The sequence below is a fragment of the Panthera onca genome, chromosome E1, assembly GCF_046562875.1.
Source record: "Panthera onca isolate mPanOnc1 chromosome E1, mPanOnc1 haplotype 2, whole genome shotgun sequence".
NCBI classification, from domain to species: Eukaryota; Metazoa; Chordata; class Mammalia; order Carnivora; family Felidae; genus Panthera; species Panthera onca.
This window is the reverse complement of record NC_138352.1, coordinates 57,342,895-57,368,668: the sequence shown is the minus strand read 5'-3', so window position 1 is coordinate 57,368,668 and position 25,774 is coordinate 57,342,895. Positions and strand designations below refer to the sequence as shown.

General features: G+C 55.8%; 1 protein-coding gene across 4 annotated transcripts; it reads left to right on the top strand.

The window, feature by feature from the left end:
* The first annotated feature begins 533 nt into the window (after nt 1–533).
* Nucleotides 534–25,404, top strand: JUP (junction plakoglobin). 4 transcript variants are annotated; one of them, XM_081791292.1, is made up of 15 exons: nt 534–898; nt 11,350–11,562; nt 13,233–13,492; nt 13,710–13,948; nt 14,690–14,891; nt 15,702–15,846; nt 15,957–16,060; nt 17,491–17,829; nt 19,018–19,173; nt 19,360–19,479; nt 22,565–22,715; nt 22,827–22,948; nt 23,774–23,813; nt 24,058–24,223; nt 24,544–25,404. In XM_081791292.1, the coding sequence occupies exons 2-14, from the start codon at nt 11,358–11,360 to the stop codon at nt 24,207–24,209; spliced, it is 2,235 nt and encodes a 744-aa protein (XP_081647418.1). In that variant the 5' UTR covers nt 534–898; nt 11,350–11,357; the 3' UTR covers nt 24,210–24,223; nt 24,544–25,404. The 4 variants fall into 4 exon arrangements, with proteins under 4 accessions (XP_081647418.1, XP_081647416.1, XP_081647415.1 ...); XM_081791290.1 differs by having other exon boundaries at nt 535–814; nt 11,353–11,562; XM_081791289.1 differs by having other exon boundaries at nt 554–814.
* The last annotated feature ends 370 nt before the right edge of the window (nt 25,405–25,774 follow it).

Genomic DNA, 25,774 nt, shown 5'->3' with positions numbered 1-25,774 from the left:
GGATGAGAGATGAAGGTAACTCGCTTGCGATCATATAGCTACTAAGTGCCAGAACCCAAACCCAGGCCTCCTAATGCTAAATCTCATGAGCGCTCCATATTTGGGGGGAAAAATCCCAACCCAGAAAAAAAAAAAAGCCTATGAAATGCTATACAAATATGTTATTACCACTCTGTGGCAAGGGTGAATAAGCCCAAAGAAGCATCATGCCTGACGCTGAGTTGGCTGCCCTGTGAAGGCGTCTGTCCTTTCCCATGGCGCCTCCTGACTCACCTGTTGGACAGGTAGGGGGAAGGGGAGAGTAATGAGTCTCACCTGCTCAGAGCTAGGGTGGGGCAAGACACACCCCATCCTCCCCATTTGTTCTTGCCTTAGTCTTACTGACAATTCCTTGTCCAATCAGAAGGAAGTAACGTTCTGTCTGCCAATAGGTGCGGAGTGCGGATGGAACCTCAAGTTGGAGGCCGTCCCCAGAGCCGACTAGCAGTCCCTGGGGCCAATGGCCAGCGGATAAACAGAGGCGGCGGTGGAAGAGAACTGGGCGTGAGGCTCCGCCCCTCGATGGGACAGTCAGGGGAGGCAGCCAGTGAACCCTCATCAGCGGGTGGGCGTTTTCCTTAGGGGCGGAGCTTCGAGGGGGCGAGAGGCGTGGCTTGGCTGTCAGGTCCCTTCGCCTTTTGTTCGGTTACTGAGTTGCTGCCTTGGCCAGAGTCCGGAGCAGCCGCCGCCCGAGCGCGCCGAGCTCAGTTCGCTGCCCGCGCCGGCTCCCAGCCCGGCCCGACCCCTACCCAGCCCGGCCAGGCTCCACACGCAGGTGCGGACGATCGGGGCAGGGATCGCTGGGGCGAGGGAAGGGCGGCAAGCGGCCGAGAGGCCGATCCCCGCCGTCACGGGGCAGGTGAGGGCGCGAGCCGGGGAGCGCCACCCTGCACCGGCGGCAGGGGGCGCGCTGGGACCCTTGGGCGCGGCCACTTAGGGGGCGCGAGGTTCGGGCCGATTGCGCTGGGGGCTGCGTGAGCTGGAGATCTGAGAAGGGCGGGGAGGGATGAGCGCAGGTGGCTGTGGGGTTGCGCCTGACCTGGGGCCCGTGGAGCTCGCCCGACGCCGCGTCCCCGACTCTCGCCCCGACGCTGGCGAGGGAGACTTTGCCCTGCTCGTCTGCGTCCCAGGGCTCACTCTGTAGTCAGGAATGCACAGTTCGGGAAACTTGCTGCCGCTGGTGTCTTTGGGGCCACTCTCACCCCACCTCACGCGTCATCCTCGCTTTCCCTCCCTCTCTACTCCCCCAGGCCTGGGTGGGGCCCTATTGTCTGCGCCCGGCTTGCCCAACTGTGGGGGCCGAGCGCACATTTTCCCAGCTACGCGGGCCCCACCTGCGGAGCAGGTGAGCACACGGAGTCCAGAGGCCCTGCCCTCCAGCTCTCGGGCCTCGTCGGTACTGTACCTGCGGCGACTCCCTCCGCCCCGGTGGGTGCCGTGTTAGGGCTGCGCCGGCGGAGGTGGGATGCGATGACAGCGGGACTGGCGCGGGCCCGGCTCCACGCCCAGCTGGTGTCTGGCACCCGTGGCTCGGACTGGGGTCTGGGCGGAGGGGTCGTGCATGGCTGGAAAATTCACTGGCCCAGTTTCCAGTAGCTGCTGCTTCCAGAGTGTCGATAGGGGAACGGGACTACTCTTCTTCTCTAACCTCTTATTGTCGAAACAAATCACCCCAAACAAACTTTCCAGGAGGAAGTATTCACAGCAGCTTTCACTGCGGGGTTTCCTGCCTCCTTGTTCCAGGGCTTTCCCCAGGCTTAGGGGGTCCGTCTTGGGGCAAGGCCTCCTCTCCCAGCTGGCCAAGCTGAACCGGGGCTGGTGTCTGCGCTCTGACCCTGTTTTCCCTGCCCCCACATCCATCCTGTTTGCTGGGCCCCTGGGGCCCGAGGGGGCAGTGGGGGGAGGGGGGCAAAGGGGAAGCAGCTTCTTCCTTCTCTTCCTGTCTCCGGGGACCACCACACCCCCTCGCTTGAGGCCGGCGCCAGTGGCTTTCTCCCCAGCTTTGCCCCCCTCCCCAGGAATGGGGGTGGGGCAGGGCAGGGCCAAATTGACGAGGGTGGGGGGGAGCGATTGTTCTAGCCTTTTTTTCCTCTACCCCATCCCCCCACGTTATATAGCTGGCTGGGTTTTGAGGCGGAAGAGTGTGGAGCTTGGGGCTTGGTCTCCATTTGATTTCTGGATTTTGAAGGTGCATTCCTTCTGGAGGCTTTTGCAGTCCGTTCCCCAGCCATTCCTTCCTGAGAGAGCTGCGTGGGGAAAGTGGGACAGGAGGAAGGTATGGGGGCAGGGGGAGGTTTCAGGAGAGCAACATGAGCACGGGCCCTCACCCTGGTTTCCTGAGAACCCCTTCCCTGGGCAGAGCTGGAGATCACCAGGCTTTCAGCACTGGTTTTTAAAAATCTAAAGTGTGGTCTTTTTGTAGGGATTTGGATGCCAGCCTCCTGGGGAACAGAGGGGAAATACAAAAAGCCAGGCTCTCCCTTGGTCCTGGGGTGAAGGGAGTATTGGGGGAATCAGGGCTGCTTCGCCTAACTCCTTTGGGAAGACCTACCACCTCTCTGGTGGTTGTAGTTGGGGCAGTGGGAAGGGGTCAGACCAGCCCCCATAGAATGCCCTGGGTTAGGGGGAGGCGGAGGAGGGAACCCATTCTTTTGCTCTAGTGGGTAGTGTACCTCTGGGGAACCACAAGGAGATGGAATTTGGGCAAAAATAACCTGTTTTCCCTCTTCTGTGGGCCAAAGTGGAGGAGGGGCAGGCATTATAATTACATCGGTTAAATGATTAGTTTAGCTAATCTGGTTTGTGGCTGTGATGAAAAGATAATACTGAGGAGGTATCTCTAGGGGTACCTGGTGGAAACTGGTGATTCACTGGATGGGAGGTAGAGGGGGGAAAAGGTAGGACCCAATTAGTCATTTTTTTTTTAATGTTTATTTATTTTTGAGAGAGAGAGAAAGGATGAGTGAGAAAGGAGCAGAGAGAGAGAGGGAGACAGAATCCAAAGCAGGCTCCAGGCTCTGAGCTGTCAGCACAGAGCCCGACGTTGGGGCTTGAACTCACCAACTGTGAGATCATGACCTGAGACGAAGTCCAAGGCTTAACCCCCTGAGCCACCCAGGCGCCTCCCCCCCCCCCCCCCCCCCATTAGTCATTTCTTGCTAGATCAAGCCCTAGCTTGGGTGACAGGAGCCTTCTCTACCCAGCCCCAGCCCCGCCCCCATCTCCAGCCCTCTGGAACCTCTGTTTGGGCTTCGGGGCTGTGTGTAGGAAGGATTCCCTCCCGGGGCAGGTACTGATGAGGGGTTGCAGAGAGGATCCACCTGAGAATGAGACAGAGTGATTGTCCATGGACAGTTGGGAAGATGTCACAGTAGGGCGGTTCTGAGCGCAGTGATTTGGGCGTGGACTGAGCTGGGTTTGAATCCCAGCTCTGTCACTCATTAACCTGTGTGGTGTTGGTCAAGTCACTTCATCTCTCTGAGCCTCAGTGATCTCTGCAAAATGGGAATAATCAACCCAATAAGTACTTGATAAATGGTGGCTAAAAAAGTAAGGGAGGACTTTACAGATACCAAGCACTTTTCATCAACTGTTCTCACTTCATGACTATCCCTAGAGGCAGGTATCATTATCCTATTCAGCAGATGAGGAAATTGAAACTCAGGGAAGTTAAGTAACTTGCTCAAGGTTGCATAGAGAGACCCAAGCAGGGCCAAGACTAGCCTTTGGATCCTCTGGTTCCAAGCCCAGATCTCATCCTGCTGTATCGCCCCACTGCAGCCCTGGGATTAATCTGTGATCTGTCTTTGAGAGCCTCTGCTTGGGAGTTTGGGGAGAGGAGAATTCTGAATGACCCAGGAAGGTATGTGTGGGTGGTGAAGGTGGGGGCAGGTTGGTCAGGAGGGGGTGACTCATGTCCTAGCCTCCAGCCCTCTGAAACCTCCCTGGCTTGGGTTTTAGTTCCTGGGGGAGGGGGCTGTCTCCCCAAGGCCAGGGGCAGTGGCCATGTCTGGAAGAGGCTGGTGGGGGAGAGAGGAGGCAGAGGTCAAAATTGCTGCTGCCTCTGGGCTTGTGCTGGGCCAGACCCTTGGCTGTCCTGGGTTTGTCCCTGTAGAGGAAGTGGGGCTTCCTGCTTTGCTGGGGGCTGGGCCTGTGCCAAGATAAGGGGGGGGAGGGCTGGTCCCTGGAGAGTAGACAGAAATGAGAGTCAGATTTAGGACTGGGCCACGTCCTGCAGGATTGTACCAGTCCGTGCTGCCAGGCTGCTCTGGGGCCAGGCGACTGAGGGGCCAGGAGGGCCTTTCTGATGATGGGAGCGGGGTCAGCCAGAGCCTTGGTCCCTGAGGGAGGCACTGGTGTCACGGTCCTCTCAGAGCTTCCTGGTTCCTGGCACCTCTGCCCACTGGGCACCTGACACCAGGATGGGCCTGGGAAATGGGGCCTCCATCTGTGTGGGTGCAGCCTGGGCTCCAATGTCATCAGCACTGGGCTTCTGGATCCCTTGAGGTCCAGAGGGGACCCAAGACATGGTGATTATTGATCCTGGAGAATGGAAGGCTGAGGGCACTTGATGTGACCGAGAAGGAAAGAGAGTGATCTCAGCCCCGGCTGATGCTATAAAGGGGGTGCCAGGCTTGCAGTTTTCCATCACCCCTGGGGACACGAGCAATTGGGACTGATGCTCTTAGGGATGGAGTGGAGGCTAGACAAGAGGAAGGACTTCCTGTCTGTTAGAGATGAGATCTTGCATTGCTGAGTGAGAGAGAGCAATGAAAGATCAGAATAGACTCTTCTCTGAGGAGGATGAAGCAGGGCTCTGTCTATGGGAGCTGGAGGGGGGCCGTCCTGCCCAGGAGAGAGGGCAGGCAGGAGTCAGTACCTCTGGTGCCAGTCTGAGGTCTGCGGGGGTCCCTGGGGAAACTCCTAGTCTTGTGTCTTTGGGGAGAAGAGAGTCCTGGCAGTGAGAGGGACAGGTATCCATGAGCCGGCTGGCCCTGTGACTCCTGTGAAGAGAAAGAGAAGTGTGGCTGGGCCAGGTCACCCGGGTTTGTGTCCCTGCAAGTGACATTTTGAGGCCTCTCTCTTGGGACACGGTTGAATCTGGTGGAGGTCTGGGGGCATGGACTGCCCCAATTTCTAGTAACTTCCTTGGCCAGGCCTGAAGAGAAAGCTCTTTGCTCAGCCTCCTGGCACCTCAGCCTTTGGGGGACCTCAGGGCAGGAAGCTCAGCTTTCTGTGACCCGCAGAGTATGGGTTTAACAGGTCTGCATCCCTTCCCCACTGTGGGGACACTGGACTGAGTGGCAGGCCTGGACAGGGACAGGGAGAGTTGGGATGACACTGGGCAATCAGTCTGCTTCTTATTTGGGGGTGAGGAAGAATTTGGTCCATGTGAATCCTCCTCCCTCTTGATTGAAAAAGTAATATCTGATCATTGTGAAAAACAATTGGAAAGTTTAGAAAAGTTTACAAAAGAAGAAAAAGAAAATCACCCATGATCCCACCGCTAACATTTCTTTCCTTTCTCTTTTTCTTAGCATCCTCTCCTTTCTTAGCCTCGATCTTGATGATCTCATGCTCTGACTACAATAACAAATTTTTAACCAAACCTTCTTCCGAATCCTAGTTTTCTCCAGCAAATGCAGAACAGGGAACTAATAGTGGGTTTTTTTCCTGTACTTCCTGGAGAAGGTCGGGGGCGGGGGCGGGGGGCAGATCCTCACAGAATGAAACCCTGGGGACCCACCCCCTAAGGAGAGGATACCAGCTGGGGTCAGGGCTGCCCGAGTCCCCCCATGGGGGCACTTGTGTGCCATACGGTCTCTGGCACAGGTCCACCCTGGGCTATTTTCTGAGGCTGGGTGAAGTATTTTTCCATTCCCAGGAGCCCCGGTTTGGGGTCATCCGCTGGTTTAGGTTTTTGTCCTCAGAGGGTCACCAGCAGAGACCGGAGCCCCAGCTGGAGCCCTCTCCAGGGGGGGAGCCCGGAGGTTCCCAGGGCCAAGCCACCTGGCCCCGCATTTCCCTCTCCTCCAAGTTCCCTTCATTTCCCCACCCTGGTTTGTTTGCTTTGGGAAGGAGCCCAGAAGGAAGAAAACAAACAGCGGCTGGGACGGTCTGACCTGAGCCTCCCCCACCCCCAGCCAGTCCTGGGCAGCAGCTTGGGCTGTTCTCCAGACTGGAAGTGAGGGTTTTCCTCTGGAAGCATCTGGGAGGATGGTCTCCTCTGTCTTGTCCTGTCCCTAGGGCCCTGGCCATAGGTGGCACCCGTTTCGGTCTCTGCCAGCTTGGGACGACCATTCTGAAAGGAGAGACCGCAGTCTCTGTTAAGGAACCTCTAGTCTGGTGGGGTGTTTCCTCCTGGAGCCCCTAGTCTGAGGGGAGAGGCCTAGTTGAGAAGTCCCAGCCCGATGAGGTAGACAGGGCTCACAAGGGAAGCAGTCATGTCTGTCTCTGGCCTTTTCTGGGGTCTGCTTCTGTCTGCTTGGGACGGCTGGTCAAATCTCTGCTGGAGTCAGAGACAGTGGGGAAGGGTGGGGGCTGTGACCCTGCTCAGCCCAGCCTCTCCTGGGGCTGCTATGTGGGGAATGTCCAGGCCTCACTGGCTTCACCGCCCCTGGCTGCAGGAAGCAGCACATGTGACTGGGGAGAGGGGAGAGGGCAGAGCAGTGTCTCCACCTGGCCTCCTCTCCCAGACCGGATATAACTCCTCCTACCCAGCCCCCCACCCCACCCCGGGGCTCTGGCTTAGGGTTGGGAGGCAGATCTCCCTTGGTCCTGGCTCCCAGGTCCCAAAAAGCAGGCCCGACTCTGCTGGCCTCCTCCTCTGCCATTTCTTTGCTTTGCTAATAGAAGAAGGCCTCCCTGGGTCTTGACCGCCAACAGAGGGCTTCCATGGTCACGGCTGTGTTAGATCCACGATCCACATACGGTCTGAAGAAAGGGGCGGCTTGATCATCTCTACTTTGCAGATGAGGAATATGAGGCTTAAGGAAATCGGGCGACTTGCCCATGGGCACACAGCCAGATGGATGGATCCCCTTCCCTGACTCACATGCTCTCCTGCCCTACCCATAGCCCCCTTCCTCTGTCACTGTCTGAGCCCGTGATCGGAGTTTGCATAGGATGGTGGCCACTGGCCCAAGGAGCTTCTGGAGGGCTCTGCCTGCACTTCTAGCTCCCTCGTGCAGTGTGTCTAAGCCTGCTTCCAGCACGCTTCTTGGGCGGCCCATTCCTATCCTCGTTCCCAGGTCTTTTAGTGACACTTGGCATCCTGCAGCCCAGCCCAGCCCAGCCCAACCCCGATGGCGATGGCGGTGCTGGTGGTGGCAGGGGCCTGAGGTAGCTCTGGTGGCAGTTTTTTGTTTTCAAATTTTCTTTAAAGATTTTTTTAAAAGAGGTTTCTTTCTTTTTTGTTTTTTTATTTTAATGATTATTTTTGAGAGAGAGAGTGCAAGCAGGGGAGAGGCAGAGAGAAAGGGGGACCGAGGATCCAAAAAGGGCTCTGCACTGTCAGCATAGAGCCCGATGCAGGGCCTGAAGTCACGAACTGTGAGATCATGACCTGAGCCAGAGTCAGATGCTCAACTAACTGAGCCCCCCTGGCACCCCTAAAAGATTTTATTTGTAAGCAATCTCTACACCCTAAGTGGGGCTCGAACCCACAACCCTGAGATCAAGAGTCGCATGCTCCACTGAAAGCCAGCCAGGCGCCCCGGTGGTAGTTATTTATTTTTATTTTTATTTTTTTAACATTTATTTATTTTTTGGGAGACAGCGTGAGTGGGGGAGGGGCAGAGAGAGAAGGAGTCACAGCTTCCTGCTGAGGCAGGAATCAGGCTCTGAGCTGTTAGCACAGAGCCCAACAGGGAGCTCCAGCTCTCGAACTGTGAGATCATGCCGATGGCAGTTGTTTTTAATGCCCGGACTGGACCACACTCTGCTGGGACTGGGACCGTGTTGGACTTAGAGTGCCTACTGCTGGCCTGCTGGGTTGACCATGCTGGGGAGGAAGCAGGAATGAAGGGCAGGGTGTGTCCAGAGCTTGCTTGTAGATTCCTACCCAGTGTAGACCAGTGGAGGGAGGCTCCTTTGCACTCCCCATCCAGGGCCCAGGCTTCTCTTCCTGCCCCTTGTACTGTCCCCCACCCCACCCTGTGACCTCTGAGCCGGCTTCTCGGCCTCCTGTGTGGCCAACAATAGATCGTGCTGCTCAACAAAGGCCCCCCATGCAACTCAGAAAACCGCCCTGTGTCTGGCGCTGCCCATCTCTGGCCTGAGTGCGTGGGCAGGGCCATGTCTGTCTCACCCACTTCCACCCTGGCTCTGTCCAGGGGCATTGTGGCGGGTCTCACTCCAGGTCCAGGGCGGAGAGGGGCGACACCAGGCTGGGTGCGGCCCCCTCCGCCCTGGGAACTGCCAAAGCGGCACTTTTGCTTCTTGTGGGAGAATTCATTCCTCCGCCTCTCCTGGGAGTCGGTGAGGAGAAAGGTGGGGGCTGGTTGACTGTCCTGCCTGCGCCGTCTGACTTCTAGACCTTCCTGTTGCCGGAGTAGCTCTCTCTCCCCGGATCCTTTCCTCCAAAAGAGTTCTGGAGTGTGTCCGCTCTGAACTGTGTCCCGACTCTCACCTTGCCCACCCTCTCGGCTTTCTCGTTGGTCGTGGGAAGCGGGGTTCCTTATGCCCAGAATCTTAGGGATCAGCGTTCCTCCCAGATCAGCTGGGCCGCCTTCTCTTCTACACCTGGGCCTGGCTGCCCCTCCTTGACTGCAGGGTGTCCCTCTTTCCCCAGGTCCCTTGTTAGGAGCAAGGGGAGCTGCCCTGTTTAGTGGGCTGGTGTGCAGTGAGGCAGGCCTGGATTTGAGCGGAACACTGCCATTTTCTCAGTGTGGTGCCTTAGTCTTCTCAGCTGGAAATTGGGAATAATAAAATGCCTGCCCGGTAGCCTTGAGGCAAGCTTGAGACTCATTTGATAGTAAAAGCAGCTGAGTGTCCCCTCCCCCATGGATCCTTTGACCTCCGTGTGGCCCCTCTCTGGCCCTGGGCAGCTGCCCAGCCCTCAGCTTCTCTTGGCTCCAAGCCTGAGCTGGGAGGGGTGGTGAGAGGCCTGCTGGCAAAACGCCCCACCTATGGCCAGCCTTGACTTTGGTGGTCCCGGTGGATATGGGGGTGGCGAGGGAAGGGTGTTTGATTCCTGAGGTTCAGGGTGAGGCCCGCGACCCCCTGCCTGGGCCCAGAAGCTGCAGGGGTAGGCTGCGATCTCTGCTGGGGAGGGGCTCTTTCTGGCTCAGATGGGGTATTCTTCCTGATCAGGACTGGAGACTTCCAGTTTGTCCGGAGCAGATCTGACTGAGGCTCAGTGCCCAGATGTCGGCTCAGCCCTCTGCCCCCGCGTGGTGGCATTTACAGGGTTAACGCAACTGCATATCCTGATACAGTTTCACCTTCTTTCTGCAGAGCTTGGATGTCCCCTGCCCCCTCCCTGGAGGTTTCTCCTCCCCGATGGCGGCTCAGTGACAAGCTTGCTCCTCCAAACTTCTCTCTTCTTTCTGTCTCCCACCCCGGAAGGCAGGAGCGCTGGGCGGTGTGTGGTTAGGGTGGGGGCGGGGGAGGGGGCTCCTCCTGAAATAGCCACACTTGGCCGAGGCCTGGGAAGCAGCTGGGTGCATCTGGTGGCACGGAGCCTGCTGTCTGGTGTTCTGGGCCTGCTTCTGTTTGTCAGCTCGAAACTCTGAGTCACCCGGGGTGAAGGGAGGAGAGGAGGAGGCGGCTGGGAGCTGGGCTGGCTCCTGCCTCTGCCTGCTCCAGGTGTGCTCACAGGCAGGGAAGGAGCCCATGTCGCCATAAAAGGCAGGGAGGCCGAAGGCTCAGTCAGCCTCCTCCTCGAGGGTAGCGCCGGGAAGACGTATCCCTGGTGATCTTTGTTCCTGGGGTGGGGTCAGGCTAAACCAGCTGAACCACCCTTGGCCTCACCCAGTCCCCCATCACGACGGGACCATGGGTTTGAGGTGCTGAGTACTGTCCACTGTCATGGGTGGACTGGCCCGTGGTCTGCTTGCTGTCTGAGGCCACACTGTGTGTGCAAAGGCCACAGACTTGGGGGTCACTCAGGCCCGTGCCTGGTCCCAGCTCTGCCATTTCTCCACTGTGCCACCTCCCCTGGGGAGCCTCAGTTTCCCTGTCTGTAAATGGGGCGGGGGCAGAGCATATGCTTCAAAACCCACTTGTGGGGCTGAGGCATCAGTGAAAGCTTTGGCACAAGGCCGGCCCTCAACCGGAGCACGCCTTGCCTCGCCTCTCCTCCCGAATCAGCTCCCAAGGCAGGGAAGCCAAGTGGGCCAAGTGGGAATTCACCACCCTGGAACAGAGTAGGGCCAGCGATTCATTAACCTCAAGGGTCCCCAAGTCCCTGCAAAGAGCAGGAGGGGTGCCTGAAAAGCAGTGACCCCTCCTGAGGCCTGCCCCACCCCTCATCTCTAGCCTGGGTTCTAGGAAGACTAGAAATGGGAAAACATCCCTGAGGGAGAGGAAGCACTGATACATGGCCGTGGCCGCCAACACGGAGCACCTACTACGTGCCAGGCACCAGGCTGGGTCCTTCACCAATCTGGGCCTCACAACAACCTGCGAGGGAGGTGCTGTTACCCCATTTTGCAAACGAGGGCTGGGCTCTGCGGAGAGGTGAATTGGTATGTGGCTGTTATTTGAACCGGTCAGTGGGGCACGGAATTCTGGAAAAGCCTGGCAGGAACTGGGGTGCTGGAGAGACAGGGGTCTTAGGGCTCGGGCCTCTGGGATCACTTGTGATCCTGCCCCATCTTCAGGAAAGATCCTGAGATCCCAGAGTCTCCAAGGGAGCCTTGGACTTCTCCCAGCAGCCTCCGGGGCTCTCCAGAGAAACCTGTCTGACTGCTTCCCTGCCCCACCCAGTTTCCTGTCCAATGCTCAGAGTGCAGCTGCCTCACCACAGACTTTCCCAGGGAGCCCCAGTGCGTGGGGGTGGGTCTGCGGAACCCCAGAAGCTGCCGGAGGCCCCGAGTGCCTCCTGCTCTGGGAGCATTGGGCAGGGACGGCAAGGTGAGCCTGCCGAGGGCTGGGTTGTGGCAACTGCTCTTACTGCCCCACTCCCCATGGGGTTCATTCCACCCTGGGCTGGAGGTCAGAGATCGAAGCCCAGGACTCACACCTGGGTATCCTACTGTGGGTGGTCCCTCCCTGGGCCTGCGGATGGGCTGAAGCTGGGGGCTGGGCCAGATGATGGGATGCCTCACTGGAGCCAGCTGATTTCCTGCCCCTCCTTTGTGTCCCCAGCAGCCACCATGGAGGTGATGAACCTGATCGAACAACCCATCAAGGTGACTGAGTGGCAACAGACATACACCTATGACTCTGGCATCCACTCGGGGGCCAACACCTGTGTGCCCTCGGTCAGTAGCAAGGGCATCATGGAGGAGGATGAGGCCTGCGGGCGCCAGTACACGCTCAAGAAGACCACCACCTACACTCAGGTGCCCCAGAGCCAAGGTCAGGATCCCTGGGGACTATTTCATGGAAACTATTACATCGAAATATCTCAGCAGAAAACCAGCCTGGACACTGGAGGGAAGTCAGGGCCAAAGGAGACAGACTTTAGGGGGCCTCCCCTCTGAGGGAGGAGGCACAGCTACTTCAGGGTGCCCCCATCTGAGAGGGAGGCAGATTCCTATTCCTTGAACTTCTAGTACAGAGGGGGGAGCATAGACTCTGCCCGCCTGTCTGAAGGTGTGTGGTCCTTGCCCTCAATGAACTTACAGTATAATGAGGAGGCATCACTGTTGCCCTCAGGGGACCCCTGCACTATAGGGGAAGATGGTCCTTTTGTTCCAGGAGCCTCAAGTTTGATGCGGAGACAGGGCCCCTGGTGGGGTTAGGAGGAGACCTGTAGATAGGCTGAGGCCAGGTGGGGGGTGACAACCTGGCTTCTGGCTCTGAGCTCTGGGGCTTAGGAGTGGGGATGCCACACCGGCCAGGGTACTAGCCTCTCTCGGGGAGAGGAGTATCCGAGCCCTAGGACTGCTGTCTGCAGCTGTCCTCAGGGCTCCGAACATTGAGCGGGATGAGCTGTGGGAGCTGGGGAAGGTATAGGGTGGGCCGTGTGGGTGGAGCTCAGCCCCTGCCCCTGGGGGTCTCCTCCCGGACAGCAGGCTTGGCAGGGCCGGCCAGGGCGTGGTGTTGACAGCTACAAGTACAGCACCCAGGTGGGAAAGCCCAGCGGTGTCTCCTTCCCCCACTAACTGGGGGATGGAGCCTCCGCCTGTCTCCCCCCAGGGTATTGGGACACTTGCCAGGGTAGGGCTGCCTGGGGAGCGTGGGCACCTATCCGTGGGACTCCTGGACTCACCCAGGGATGGATGGAACCTGCAGTCTGAGCTGAGAACCCACCTCCTGCTTTCTGAAATCCACAGTCCCGACTTTCCCTCTGATCTGCTGTATGATACTGGCTGGCCCTCTGGGCCTCTATTTGCTAGCCTATGTAATGGGAGAGTTGCCTCCTTTAGAGATGATGAGGATATAATTAGAGTCATGACATATCAGACTTGAAAGGAGACTTAGGTTGTCTCATGCTACCCCGACCTGATTGTTAAGGGAGGGGCCTTGGGTTGGGGTTTGGGCTCTGGAGTCAGGCTGTCTGAGTTCACACCTCAGCTTGGGCTCCTATAAGCGCTCTGTGCCTCAGTTTCCCCATCTGTAAAGTAGAGATAATAATAGTGCTTATCTTGTAGGGTTATGGTGGGACTAACTGAGAAAATATAAGGAAAGCATTTAATTCACAGCTAAGCACATAGGAAATACTCCAAAAATGTTAATTATTCCTATGAATAGTAATATTCACTCACGGTTTTGTAGTGACATTTGCACTACATCTTTTCTTTGCAGAGCAGTTTACAACTATTATCTCACTTAATTCCCATAAGAATTCCCTGTGATGGACAGAACAGGTGGCACCCCATTTTACAGCTGATGTAACTGAGGCGATGGTGACCTCCCCTCTGTTAGAGGCAGGACTGCGAGTGGTGTCCTGGGGCTTTGGTCGGCGGGGGTGGGGAGCGAGGCCACAGAACCCAGGTGGGCTGTCCGCAAGGCCTGCCCTGCTCCCCAGTGTCCCCCCACCCAACCCACCTCCTGCAGCTCAGTCCCTGCCCGTTGGCCCCCAGGAGACCTGGAGTACCAGATGTCCACGACGGCCAGAGCCAAGCGGGTGCGGGAGGCCATGTGTCCTGGCGTGACAGGTGAAGACAGCTCACTGCTGCTGGCCACCCAGGTGGAGGGGCAGGCCACCAACCTGCAGCGGCTGGCCGAGCCGTCCCAGCTGCTCAAGTCAGCCATCGTGCATCTCATCAACTACCAGGACGACGCCGAGCTGGCCACCCGGGCCCTGCCCGAACTCACCAAACTGCTCAACGATGAGGACCCGGTCCGTGAGGGGCCTGGCCAGGGTGGGGGCAGGGCAGAGAGGGGGGTAAAGGTCAGGTGTCTGCAGGGAATGGCCCTACCTGGGGCCCCATCAGCGGGGAAAGACTGACCCGGGTCCCTCCGAGCTCTGTGGAGGGGTCACCTGGCCCCTCCATCTCCAGTGTCAGCCAGCCTGGCCCGTCTGCTCACTTTTTCCCATCCTTCCTTCTACCGCTCAGGTGGTAGTGACCAAGGCAGCCATGATCGTGAACCAGCTGTCCAAGAAAGAGGCGTCGCGGCGGGCGCTGATGGGCTCACCCCAGCTGGTGGCAGCCGTGGTGCGTACGATGCAGAACACCAGTGACCTGGACACGGCCCGCTGCACCACAAGCATCCTGCATAACCTCTCCCACCACCGCGAGGGGCTCCTTGCCATCTTCAAGTCAGGCGGCATCCCTGCCCTGGTCCGCATGCTCAGGTGACTGCCCCTGCTTGCTGTGGGATACTGGGGCTTTCCTCTCCCTTTCAGACATTTACTGAAGCCCTACTATGTGCCAGGTAGAGAACCATGCCCAGTCCTGGTGCTCAGCTACTCACAGCCCAACAGGGGAGGCAGGCATGTAACTGGCACATTAGTTATTAGGATACAGTATAGGCTAGGGCAGAGGTCTGTCCAGGATTTCTCAGAGCCGTGAGACACTGTGCACTTTAGCAACAGGGGGTTGACGGATGAGTGGGGCTTGGCCTGTGTAGGTGAAGGGAAGGCCATTCCAGGCAGAAGGAACAGCATGTGCAAAGGCCCTTGCCACCTTTATCTTTCCCATCCTGTTAATATTGATTGGCCTTTTTCCTTACCTCCATCCTGGGCTGTGAGTTCCTCGAGGTTGGAGATACTCTGACCCCCCCTTTGCAGGACCTCTCTAGCACACGGCCTCCCATATGGTAGTTAGTTAGTAGAGACAGATGTCCAGGGGACCTACTAGGCACTCAGCACTGGGCTAGGAGCCCAGAAGCAGGAAGAGTTGTGGTCTCCCAGTGGGGAGAGGGACGGTGCTGTGTGCTCCATGCATAAGAGTGGGGCTGGGCTCAGGGGACAATGAGATTTTAGTAAAGGGCTATGTCTACAGGGGTGTTGGTAAGGGGAGGGCTTCCTGGGGGAGGTTAGCTTGCATTTATGCCAGGGCCCCGACTCCTGTTAACCCCCTGCCCACCCTCCCAGCTCCCCCGTGGAGTCGGTCCTGTTCTACGCCATCACCACGCTGCACAACCTGCTGCTCTACCAGGAGGGCGCCAAGATGGCGGTGCGCCTGGCAGACGGGCTGCAGAAGATGGTGCCCCTGCTTAACAAGAACAACCCCAAGTTCCTGGCCATCACCACCGACTGCCTGCAGCTCCTGGCCTACGGCAACCAGGAGAGCAAGGTGGGCTGCGCCCCGCCCCCAGCCGAGAGCCGCAGCCTTCCCGCGCATCGCCTTCTGTCCCGCTGCAGCTTCCGGCCACTGCCCCCTCACCATTTTTAGGTTAAATACATGAGTACATGCAGCTGTACATGTCTCATTATGTAACTGAAATATTTTGAGGATTAGGAAAAGGAAAGGAAAAAAGGCACCATCCTCACACAGCCACTGCTGTCTCCGCGTGCTTCCTGCAGTGCTATCCTGTGGGCATATTTGTCCGTGGTTGTAGTCATGGCAAATGTGCAACTTTGCATCTGTTTCCTACGTTTTCTTTTTTGTTTGTTGTTGCTGTATCATCCTCAAAAGCACCCTCTGTAGGGGCAAATAGCATCTCATTAAGTGGAGGCCCGAGACTTTTTTCTGAGGGCATTTAGATTGCTCTCAATTTTCCACCCTTATAAACAGTGCGGTAACGAACATCTTTGGGCACACAGCTTTTCCCAGGGAATAGAAAATTTTTTCATCAGTGGGGCGAACGATTTTTAATGTTTCTGAGCTTTTACCCAGGTTTCCAGATCGTTTTCCGAAAGGATTGTATTATTTACAATGTCATTGTTGGTGGTGTATGTTAGTACCATTTCACCTCATCCTTGTCAGCATTGTGTATTATCCTTTTTTCAAAATTTTGGATTTCTTTGCCAGTCACAAAAGCTATTCGGGTTTTGGCTGAAGCTCAGTAATGACAGCTCTGTCACCCCCAATCCTTTCCTTGTTCCTTGTCGTATTTCCTGTCTGTCTCACACTTGTTCTCCACTGTCTCCCCTGCCACCCCAGCTCATCATCCTAGCCAACGGAGGACCCCAGGCCCTCGTGCAGATCATGCGCAACTACAGTTATGAGAAGCTGCTCTGGACTACCAGCCGCGTGCTCAAGGTGCTGTCTGTGTGTCCCAGCAATAAGCCCGCCATTGTGGAGGCTGGTGAGTATGGCCCATGTGGCCAGGAGGGGCGGGGTGAAGGCCTTGTCCAGCAGCCAGGCTTGGCCAGCCATGCTCCCCGTGGCTGACATGCCCCCTGTTCTGTGCCCCAGGTGGGATGCAGGCCCTGGGCAAACACCTGACAAGCAACAGCCCCCGCCTCGTACAGAACTGCCTTTGGACCCTGCGTAATCTCTCGGACGTGGCCACCAAACAGGTGAGGGAGACGTTCGGGCCTGGGTCCACCTCTTCAGCCACCTTGTCCTCCCCTCTTGCCACATGCACGCTCCTGTCTGGGACTCTGACCTCAGGAACCGTGGGAGGCCTGAGGCCTCGCAGTCTTGCCCTGTTGTGGCTGAGGCTGGAAATACCCTTCAGACCCTCATCCCTTTAGCTTAAGGTTCTAGTCACTGCTAAAGATTCAGGAAGGAGAGGTCCCTGGTGGCTCAGTCAGTTAAGCGTCTGACTTCGGCTCAGGTCATGATCTCGAGGTTCGTGAGTTCGAGCCTTGCATCGGGCTCTGTGCTGACAGCTCAAAGCCTGGAGCCTTGTCTGAATTCTGCGTCTCCCTTTCTCTCTGCCCCTCCCCTGCTCGCATTCTGTCTCTGTCTCTGTCTCTGTCTTTCTCTCAAAAATGAATAAACATTTAAAAAAATTAAAAAAAAAAGATTCAGGAAGGAGAATAGATGAAGGCACTGATGTTCCTAAGCCACACGTTCCCAGATGGTACCAGGGGAATAGTTTTGACCTAGACCCGGTGGCGAGGAACAGTAATACACCAAGAGACAGCTTGGGGCCTCTGCTGGCTAAAAACACAACTTAAAGAAAAATGCAGTTTTAGGACAAGACTCCTGGTCTCCCTTTCCAACCTGACTACCATTCCTAAGAGGCCCCCACCCCCATCCGTAGGCTGTTTATTCAGCTCTGGCCACTTGCTGGACTCTGCTAGGCACTTGTGAACATTGGCTCGCTTATGTCTTTCAACAACTGGAGTGGAATGTGAGACCCAGTTGGTTAGGTGAAGAAACAGAGTCCCAGGGAGTTACATGATGGCCCTCGTTCACAGCTAGTAAATTGGCAGAGATGGGATTTGAACCCAGAACTGTCATCCCAGAGCCTGGGGGCCTTCTGTTCACAAGGCCCACGTGGCTCCGCTGGGAGAAGTGCGGCTTCCGGGGCAGGAATGTTTCCTGAAAGTGGATTTAGTCTGGGGACCGCTGAGGGGGCAGCAGCAAAGGCCCAGAAAGATGAGAAGCCGGGAAAAATGGGTCAGCTGGGCCACCAAGGCATGTGGCCTCCTCAACAACTTCCTCCTGGCCCTGCCTGGCTCTGAGGATGCAGAGAGGGGCAGGAGGGGCGTGGAGGGAAGAGCATGAACTTGGAGTCAGGCCTGGCTTTGGAGCTGGCCCGCCGGCAGTGGGTCTGTGTGCAAGCCCCTCAACCGCCCTGATAGTACCACCTTCCCGTGGGGTGTTGGCAGAATCACAGGGATGAAGATTCCTGGGCACGCAGGCAGGACCCAGTGGCTGTCAGCTGGGTGGGCTTCAGACCGTGAGTTCATCTTGCTGCCCTCGGACGTATTTGGGAAAGACTTCTGGGAGTGGGGGATCCCCCCTCACTCTCCACTGCCTCCCCCACAACCCGCAGGAGGGCCTGGAGAGCGTGCTGAAGATACTGGTGAACCAACTGAGCGTGGATGACGTCAATGTCCTCACCTGCGCCACGGGCACGCTGTCCAACCTGACGTGCAACAACAGCAAGAACAAGACGCTGGTGACCCAGAACAGCGGCGTGGAGGCTCTCATCCACGCCATCCTGCGTGCCGGCGACAAGGACGACATCACGGAGCCTGCGGTCTGCGCCCTGCGCCACCTCACCAGCCGTCACCCAGAGGCCGAGATGGCCCAGAACTCCGTGCGCCTCAACTACGGCATCCCGGCCATCGTCAAGCTGCTCAACCAGCCCAACCAGTGGCCGCTGGTCAAGGTACCTATTGTGGCCGCCGTGGGGGCCGGGCGAGGGGAAGGAGCTCTCTGCCGTCGGGATTAGGTGCCAAATCAGTGCAGGCAAAGCCGCTCTAATGGGCCCTGAGTCCATAGGCTGGGGTGGCCGCCAGACGCTGCATTTCTAACGCGGTCCCAGGTAATGTTTCTGGTCCACGGGACGCGTGGCTTCGGCTCACAGTTTGGAACTTGATCACATTGCCACGTCTAGGTACAAGGAAGCTGGCAAAGCTTCATGTGTCCTGAAGGCCTTGTGTCCCGCTACAACTCAGAAGGGATACTAAAAAGACAAAAAGCAGAAAGGGTTCTGGGGGGTGGGGGGACACTTAGTGTCTGCCATAGGGATTAAAGGCGTGAAGGGGTGCAGCCTTCTCTGTAGGTTGCTGCCCGGGTAGAGGAGGGCCAGCTGGCAGGGACTCCCACTGGCGAAATTGTAGACAGTTTTGACAGTACAGATAAGAATGCCTCTAAGTAGTTACACACTGAATTTTTAAAATCCATAGTGAGAAAAAAAGCAGTAGTGTGTGGCCCCTCCCGCGGGTTGGTCCCTGCTGCGAGCCCGAGGTGGGGGGAGGGTCTGACTTAGCAGCTAAGTGGCAGAGTGACCTTGGCAGGTCATCTACCTTGTGCTCACGTCCCCAGCTCTCGTGATTTTTGTCCCTGCTCTCTTGGCTGCTTGTTTTGAGAGTCAGATGAGATGAGAGCTTGCTTTGTAAGAACCCGAGGGACCCTGGGAGGCCAGAGTGGCCCCTGGGAGACCGGGGCCCTGGGGAGGAGGCTTCTTCCCAGAGCGGCCTCACTGAGGATTGATCACAATACGAGTGTCACTAAAGCAGGAAGCTTGGGGGTCAACCAAGCAGGGTTTGGGAGTTACTGGGAAAGGGGTAAGACTCGGGTGTCTGGGGGAGAAGGGGTACTGAGAGAAGGGGCAAGGGTGAGAGTCAGGGCCTGGGGCTGGTAGCATGTTCTGGAATGGGGTTTCATTTTAGCAGGGGCTGTTAGAGTTAGACAGGAGCACCCACCGATCCTATGGAATAAGGGACGTGGGCTGGGAGTGGTCTCGTGGTCTGGCAAACGGAGACGACAAGGGAAGGAGGAGATGGTGCTGGGAAATTGGGATTCTCCAGATGCCCAAGAAATGTCCCTGATTGTTGTCCTTTTTGCTTGTCAGGCAACCATCGGCCTGATCAGGAATCTGGCCCTGTGTCCAGCCAACCATGCCCCTCTGCAGGAGGCGGCGGTCATTCCCCGCCTCGTGCAGTTGCTGGTCAAGGCTCACCAGGATGCCCAGCGCCACGTGGCTGCAGGCACACAGCAGCCATACACGGTCAGTCCCCAGGGGTCGGAGTGGCCTTTTTGTGAATGTGTGTGCACGTGTGTGTAAATGGGGAGGCAGGTTGTGGTGGATGCACACTCTGAGGACCAGTGAGGTTTGTCAGATCGTCACGGTGGGGGCGTGCGGCCACGTCCAAGGGCCATCTGTCGCAATGTCCCACCGCCTCCTCTTATGCAGGATGGCGTGAGGATGGAGGAGATTGTGGAGGGCTGTGCCGGAGCCCTGCACATCCTCGCCCGGGACCCCATGAACCGCATGGAGATCTTCCGGCTGAACACCATCCCCCTGTTTGTTCAGGTGAGTCTGGGGCAGGGAGGCAGGAGAGCTTCCTCCATTCCCCGCGCATCCCCGTTGCTGAAAGGGGGAGCTTGGCAGCCTCTCTGGGCCAGGCATCAAGAGGTGTTTGGAGGAGTTTGGAGGAAAGTGGCCACGCCAGGAGTGACCACTTAGCAAATCCCTGCATAGGAACGGCTTTCCAAACTCAAAAGCAAGGGAAGAGATCACAAGTGAAAAAAAATAGCTTAAGATTCAACCACATGGCCACTAAAATCATCTATATGTCAGAAACAGCCTAAAAAGCGTTAAAAAGTCGACACAGGGGTGCCTGGGTGGCTCAGTCAGTTAAGCATCTGACTCAGTTTCGGCTCAGATCATGATCTCACTGTTTGTGAGTTCAAGCTATGTGTCAGGCTCTGTGCTGACAACACAGAGCCTGCTTGGGATTCTCTCCCTCTCTCTCTCTCAACTGTATCTCCCCCACTCATGCACACGCGCGCACACACGCACACACACACACGCACACACACACACACACACACACACACACACAGTCTCTCTCTCTCTCTCTCTCTCTCTCTCTCTCAAAATAAACTTAAAAAAAAAAAAGATTCTCTCTCTCCCTCTGCCCCTCTCCCCCACTCATACTCTTTTTCAAAATAAAAGAATAAGATAAATAATAAAATAAATAAAATAAAAAAATAAAAATAAAAAAATCAACAGCAAACTGGGAAAATGTTTCCAGGTATCACAATAGACAAGAGTCTAATATCCTTCATATAAAAGAGCTCATTAATACTAGACCCCGGGGGTTAGATGGGCAGAGGCAGAAGCAGCTCCCAGGTGGCTTATAAACATGCCCAACCCCAGGAGTTTAAAGAAGAGAAGCTCACATTCCCAGTGAGATCCTATTTTCCACTATCAAACTGGCAGAGGAAAAAAAACGGGAGTGCCCTGTGCTGGCAAAGATGTGATGAAATACGCAGTCCCATATCCTGCCGGTGAGGAGAGAAGATGATAAAACCTCTCCGGCAGGCAGTTCTACAATCTATATAGAGAGCCTGAAAATATTCATATCCTTTGACTAAGTAGTACAAGTCTTATGGGATAATTATTTATTAATTTAAAATGTGGCGGAAATGTATACCTATAGCCAACAATCGCAATGTTACTTATAAGAATTGAAAACAAAATGAATGTCCAATGATAAGGGAATGGTTTAAAAAAGAATGGCCATGGGGCGCCTGGGTGGCTCAGCCGGTTGAGTGTCCAACTTCGGCTCGGGTCATGATCTTACAGCTTGTGAGTTCAAGCCCCGCATCGGGCTCTGGTGCTGACAGCTCGGAACCTGGAGCCTGCTTCGGATTCTGTGTCTCCCTCTCTCTCTGTCCCTAATCCACTCGCATTCTGTCTCTGTCTCTCTCAGAAATAAATAAACATTAAAAAAAATTAAAAAAAAAAAATTAAAAATAAAAAAATAAAAAAGAATGGCCATTGTATCATATGGCCATATATAGCAATGTTAATGAATTTTTGCTTTTGAAATTTTTCCATTTATTTATTTATTTATTTATTTATTTATTTATTTATTTATTTTACTTTTAATTTTTGGGACAGAGAGAGACAGAGCATGAACGGGGGAGGGTCAGAGAGAGAGGGAGACACAGAATCGGAAACAGGCTCCAGGCTCCGAGCCATCAGCCCAGAGCCTGACGCGGGGCTCGAACTCACGGACCGCGAGATCGTGACCTGGCTGAAGTCGGACGCTTAACCGACTGCGCCACCCAGGCGCCCCTATTTATTTTACTTTTAAATGTTTATTTTTGAGAGAGAGAGAGAGAGAGAGCACGTGTGTGAGCGGGGGAGGGGCAGAGAGAGAGGGAGACACAGAATCCAAAGCAGGCTCCAAGATCTGAGCTGTCAGCGCAGATCCCAACCTGGGGCTCAAAGCCACAAAGTGTGAGATCCTGACCTGAGCCAAAGTTGGATGCTTAATCGACTGAGCCACCCAGGCTCCCCGAGAAATTTTTTCCCTTTAGAGTTCAGAGTGAGGGATTGGCACTGTTGTGACCTCCTATTGTGACCAATGGGTTTTTTTTGTTTTTGTTATTGTTTTGCTTTTTAGCATTACTCTTTTTCTCTTATCAATATGAGCTCATAGATTTCTAGGAAATGTTTTTTAATAATGTAGGAAAATGCCTTATGCTACAATGTTAGGTAAAAAAAAAAACCCCAAACAAACAGGAATCAAAGTATCAAAATACATGCTATGGGGGGGTGTGCCTGGCTGGTTCTGTTGGTGGGGCATGAGACTCTTGATCTCTGGGTTGTGAGTTTGAGCCGCACGTTGGGTGTAGAGATTACTTAAAAACAAAATCTTAGGGGTGCCTTGGTGGTCCAGTCGGTGAAGCCTCCGACTTCGGCTCAGATAATAATCTCACAGCTTGGGAGTTCGAGCCCCACGTCAGGCTCTGTGCTGACCGCTCAGAGCCTGGAGCCTGCTTCAGATTCTGTGTCTCCCTCTCTCTCTCTGCCCCTCCCCTGCTCTCTCTCTCTCTCTCAAAGATAAATAAACATCAAAAATGTTTATAGATCAAATTTTATAGATAATGAGGTGCCTGGGTGACTCCGTCAGTTAAGCATTTGACTCAGGTTCGGCTTGGGTCGTGATCTCCCAGTTCATGGGTTTGAGCCCCATATGGGGCTCTTTGCTGACAGCGCGGAACCTGCTTGGGATTTTCTCTCTCTGTCTGTCTCTGCCCCTCCCCTGCTCATGTGCACATGTGTACACGCTCTCTCTCTCTCTGTCTCAAAATGGATAAATAAACTTAAAAAATTATAGATAAAAAAACAGGACTGTGATAAAAATCTGATGGAAATATGCCAGTGTATTAAGAGAGGTTGTATGTGGGTGGGGAATCATGGCTGGCTTTCTTTCTGTTTCTTTATACCTTTCTTAGACTTTCTACCCTTTCTGGTATGAGCTTGTGTTAAATCCAGAGAAGGGAGGCAGAGATGGACAGGGCTGGGAGGCAGGCTGCCCCCCTGCCTGCCTTACCCCTCATCCACCTCCACCCCTTCCCCACCCTGCATGCCCTCTGCCCAGCTCCTGTACTCATCAGTGGAGAACATCCAGCGTGTAGCCGCCGGGGTGCTGTGTGAGCTGGCCCAGGACAAGGAAGCAGCTGATGCCATTGATGCCGAGGGGGCCTCGTCCCCACTCATGGAGCTACTGCACTCTCGCAACGAGGGCACAGGTGAGGGGCTGTGCTGTGGGCGAGGGGGTAACAGAGGAGGGCTGAGTGTTAGTCCTCCAGCCAGAGTGGAGGCAGGCACCTGAATTGGTCTTTCCTTTCCTCTCTGCTCAGCCACCTATGCTGCCGCTGTCCTGTTCCGCATCTCTGAGGACAAGAACCCAGATTATCGTAAGCGTGTGTCTGTGGAGCTCACCAACTCCCTCTTCAAGCATGACCCAGCTGCCTGGGAGGCCGTGAGTATCCTGGGTTGGACTGTGACGTCTGGTTGTGCAAGTTGCACACTGCACAAAGACAGCACTTTTAAGGGGGCTCCTGTCATACTGTCTACCTCATAGATTTTTATTTTGTAATTATTTCTTTAAATTTTTTAATTAAAATTTTTATTTTATTTTTTTTTTTGAGAGAGAGGGAGTGCATGTGAATATGCGCACAAGTGGGAGAGGGGCAGAGGGAGAGGGAGAGAGAAATCTTAAGCAGGTTCCATCCATGCTCAGTGTGGATCCCCAGGCAGGGCTCGATCTCATCACCATGAGATCCTGACCTGAGCCGAAATCAAGAGTCAGACACTTAACCGACTGAGCCACCCAGGCACCCTGATTTTTATTTTATAATTGGATCATCCACGACAATTTCTAGCAGACGGAAGTAATAGGTTGAACTGTCTTTCTGATTTTGACCTGCCAGAATGGTAATTTTATTTTGTCCACACTATACATTCTAAGCATTTGAGGCAGGGTGCCTTTTTCTAACTTGCATGGAGGTGCTCTATAGGCTAGCGGCTGCCCTGATCCCGGGTCCACTCCCGTCCCCAGGGCTGCTCTAGTTCTGTGGGTGCCCCCAAGCATGAATGGTGGGACCTTCCACGCTCAGGAGGTGCCTGACAGGAGGGGTCCACGGAGGCACTGAATAACCGCATTCCATCCTCTGTTCTTTCAAGGGGTCTTTGTTTTTCCCCGGCCCCCTTTTCTAGAAGCACCTCCAGCCGCCCACCCCCAGCCCAGAGCCTACATTTTCCGCCCTTCTCCCTTCCCTCAATGTTTCTCTGTCTCTTTCCTTAGGCCCAGAGCATGATCCCCATCAATGAACCCTACGCAGATGGTAAGTGTGTGCAGAGTTCCTCAGGGACCCCCAAGAGCCCGGGGCGTGGGACATCTGTGGGTGTGAGCGAAGGGGGCATTGTGTCCCCAGTGGCAGACACCATATAGAATCCACAGATATCCCCGTGGAGGTCCCCTGATGTGGGAGTTTGAGGACGGGGTCAGGCCCACGGCAGATGGATGGAGGGCTGTCCAGCAGGGTGGTCTACAGACTTTAGAAGGTCCTCCTTCCTTCTCCTCCCCAGACATGGATGCCACCTACCGCCCCATGTACTCGAGTGACGTGCCCCTGGACCCTCTGGACATGCACATGGACATGGACGGAGACTATCCCATCGACACCTACAGCGACGGCCTGAGGCCCCCCTACCCTGCGGCGGACCACATGCTGGCCTAGCTGGCTCCTTTCCAGTACGGTGCCCTCTGTCGTGTCTGCAGGCTGTGGAGACACGCTTCCCCCCCACCCCCTGCTGGAACCTGCTTCTCATGGAAGAGGCCCTCTCATGTTTCCTTGGAACCTTTGGCTCTTTTTTGGGGGGGGAATGAATGTGGGTCCCTTGCTGTCGAGCACCCGCCAGGGAAGGTGTCTGTGGCCTACCTTACTCTCTTATCTTGAGGGGGTGGGGAGTCCTGCCCCTTTGTGGGTAGTGGGTGGGTGACCTGGCGGGGGGGACGAGCTCCTAGGGGACAGAGGCCTGCCCTGACCTCTCTGTGTCTGCCTCACCCCCCAGGTGCGGTTCCTCATCTGAGAGGTTCTCCGTGCAGGCGATGGGGCGAGACAGAAAAGTGCCTGAGCCCAGGGGAGCGGGGCTGCGACTTCTTGCCGAACCCCACGCCTCCAGAGGTCCTCTGTAGCGTCTTTCTTGGGATGGTGATCTGCTCCTGCTTTTCTGTCCTGGGCCGTGGGTCCAGGGCCCAACACCCCCTCCCCACCTCTGTGGCCCCGGAACTAAAGCTTTAGACTCAATCACCTGCTCTCTTCCCCCACCTGGCAATCACCCCCCGACCCCCACTCCCACCCCCCAGCCCAGGCAGCTTGACCCCAGCAGCCTGGGCCCCACAGAGCTTTGGTTCCTCCCCCGGGCCTGATTTTCTCACCGAACTCCAGCCGACCGACTGTTCCGAGCCCCTGGGGTGTCCAGGACCCAGGTTCAAGGCCCCAAAATCCCAGAATCCAAAGCTTGTCTTGAAAAGTTCAGGGACCGACAAGGAGATGGGATGGAGACGCGGAGAGTGAGTCCCCCACTCCAGGACACTGCCTGCTCCTCTCTCCAGGACACTCAACCGGACCTGGCCCCTTCCTGGGAGCTCTGGGGACAGCTCCCTGGCACCCCATCCCGCCCCGTCCCACCCACTCCACCACCCTAGCTGACTCCTGAGAAGTGCTCTTGGCTGACCCCTCTGGTGTGCGGTGAGGGGCTTTCTCTTCCCCTTCCTGTTTCGAACCCACCACCACCTCCTGCACGTGGGTGTGGGGGGCTGGGGGAGGTCCCAGCGGAGAGTTTTATTATTATCGCTTTATGTTTTTGGTTATTGGTTGTTTTTTTTTTTTTGTATAGACCAAAGCAAAGGAAATAAAACTAACACACAGATCCAATGGAAGCTGTGCGGGGTGGGGGTGGGATGGGGCGTTGGGGGCTCCCCTAGCAGCCCGATGCCTCCTTGGCTGGGTCCCACGTGCACTCATGACCACCTTGTGTGTGGGAAAGACACAGGGAGGGGAGTCAGGGAGAAAGGCACATTTGAGTATCTGGAGTAGATTCAATTCAGTCCGCACTCACAGGGACCTTAGGGAGTGGGAGGGGTAAAGATATGCCTGGAGGTGCGTCCCCCCTTCAGGGACGCCAGGCCTCACTTTTTTCTCCAAGGGGCGCCCTCCTCGCTGGCCTCAACCTCTGGCCCTGTCCCATCCAGCCTTAATGTGCCTTTGGTGGATTTCTCCTGGGCGCAACACTTCCTGTG

What these genes read in the sequence shown, in the direction of transcription:
- JUP (XM_081791292.1), top strand. Translation starts at nt 11,358, where the DNA reads ATGGAGGTGATGAACCTGATCGAACAACCCATCAAGGTGACTGAGTGG. An exon ending in GCCCTGGTCCGCATGCTCAG is followed by an intron (nt 13,949 to 14,689) that starts GTGACTGCCCCT and finishes CCACCCTCCCAG; the next exon opens with CTCCCCCGTGGAGTCGGTCC. An exon ending in CTCTCGCAACGAGGGCACAG is followed by an intron (nt 22,716 to 22,826) that starts GTGAGGGGCTGT and finishes CTCTCTGCTCAG; the next exon opens with CCACCTATGCTGCCGCTGTC.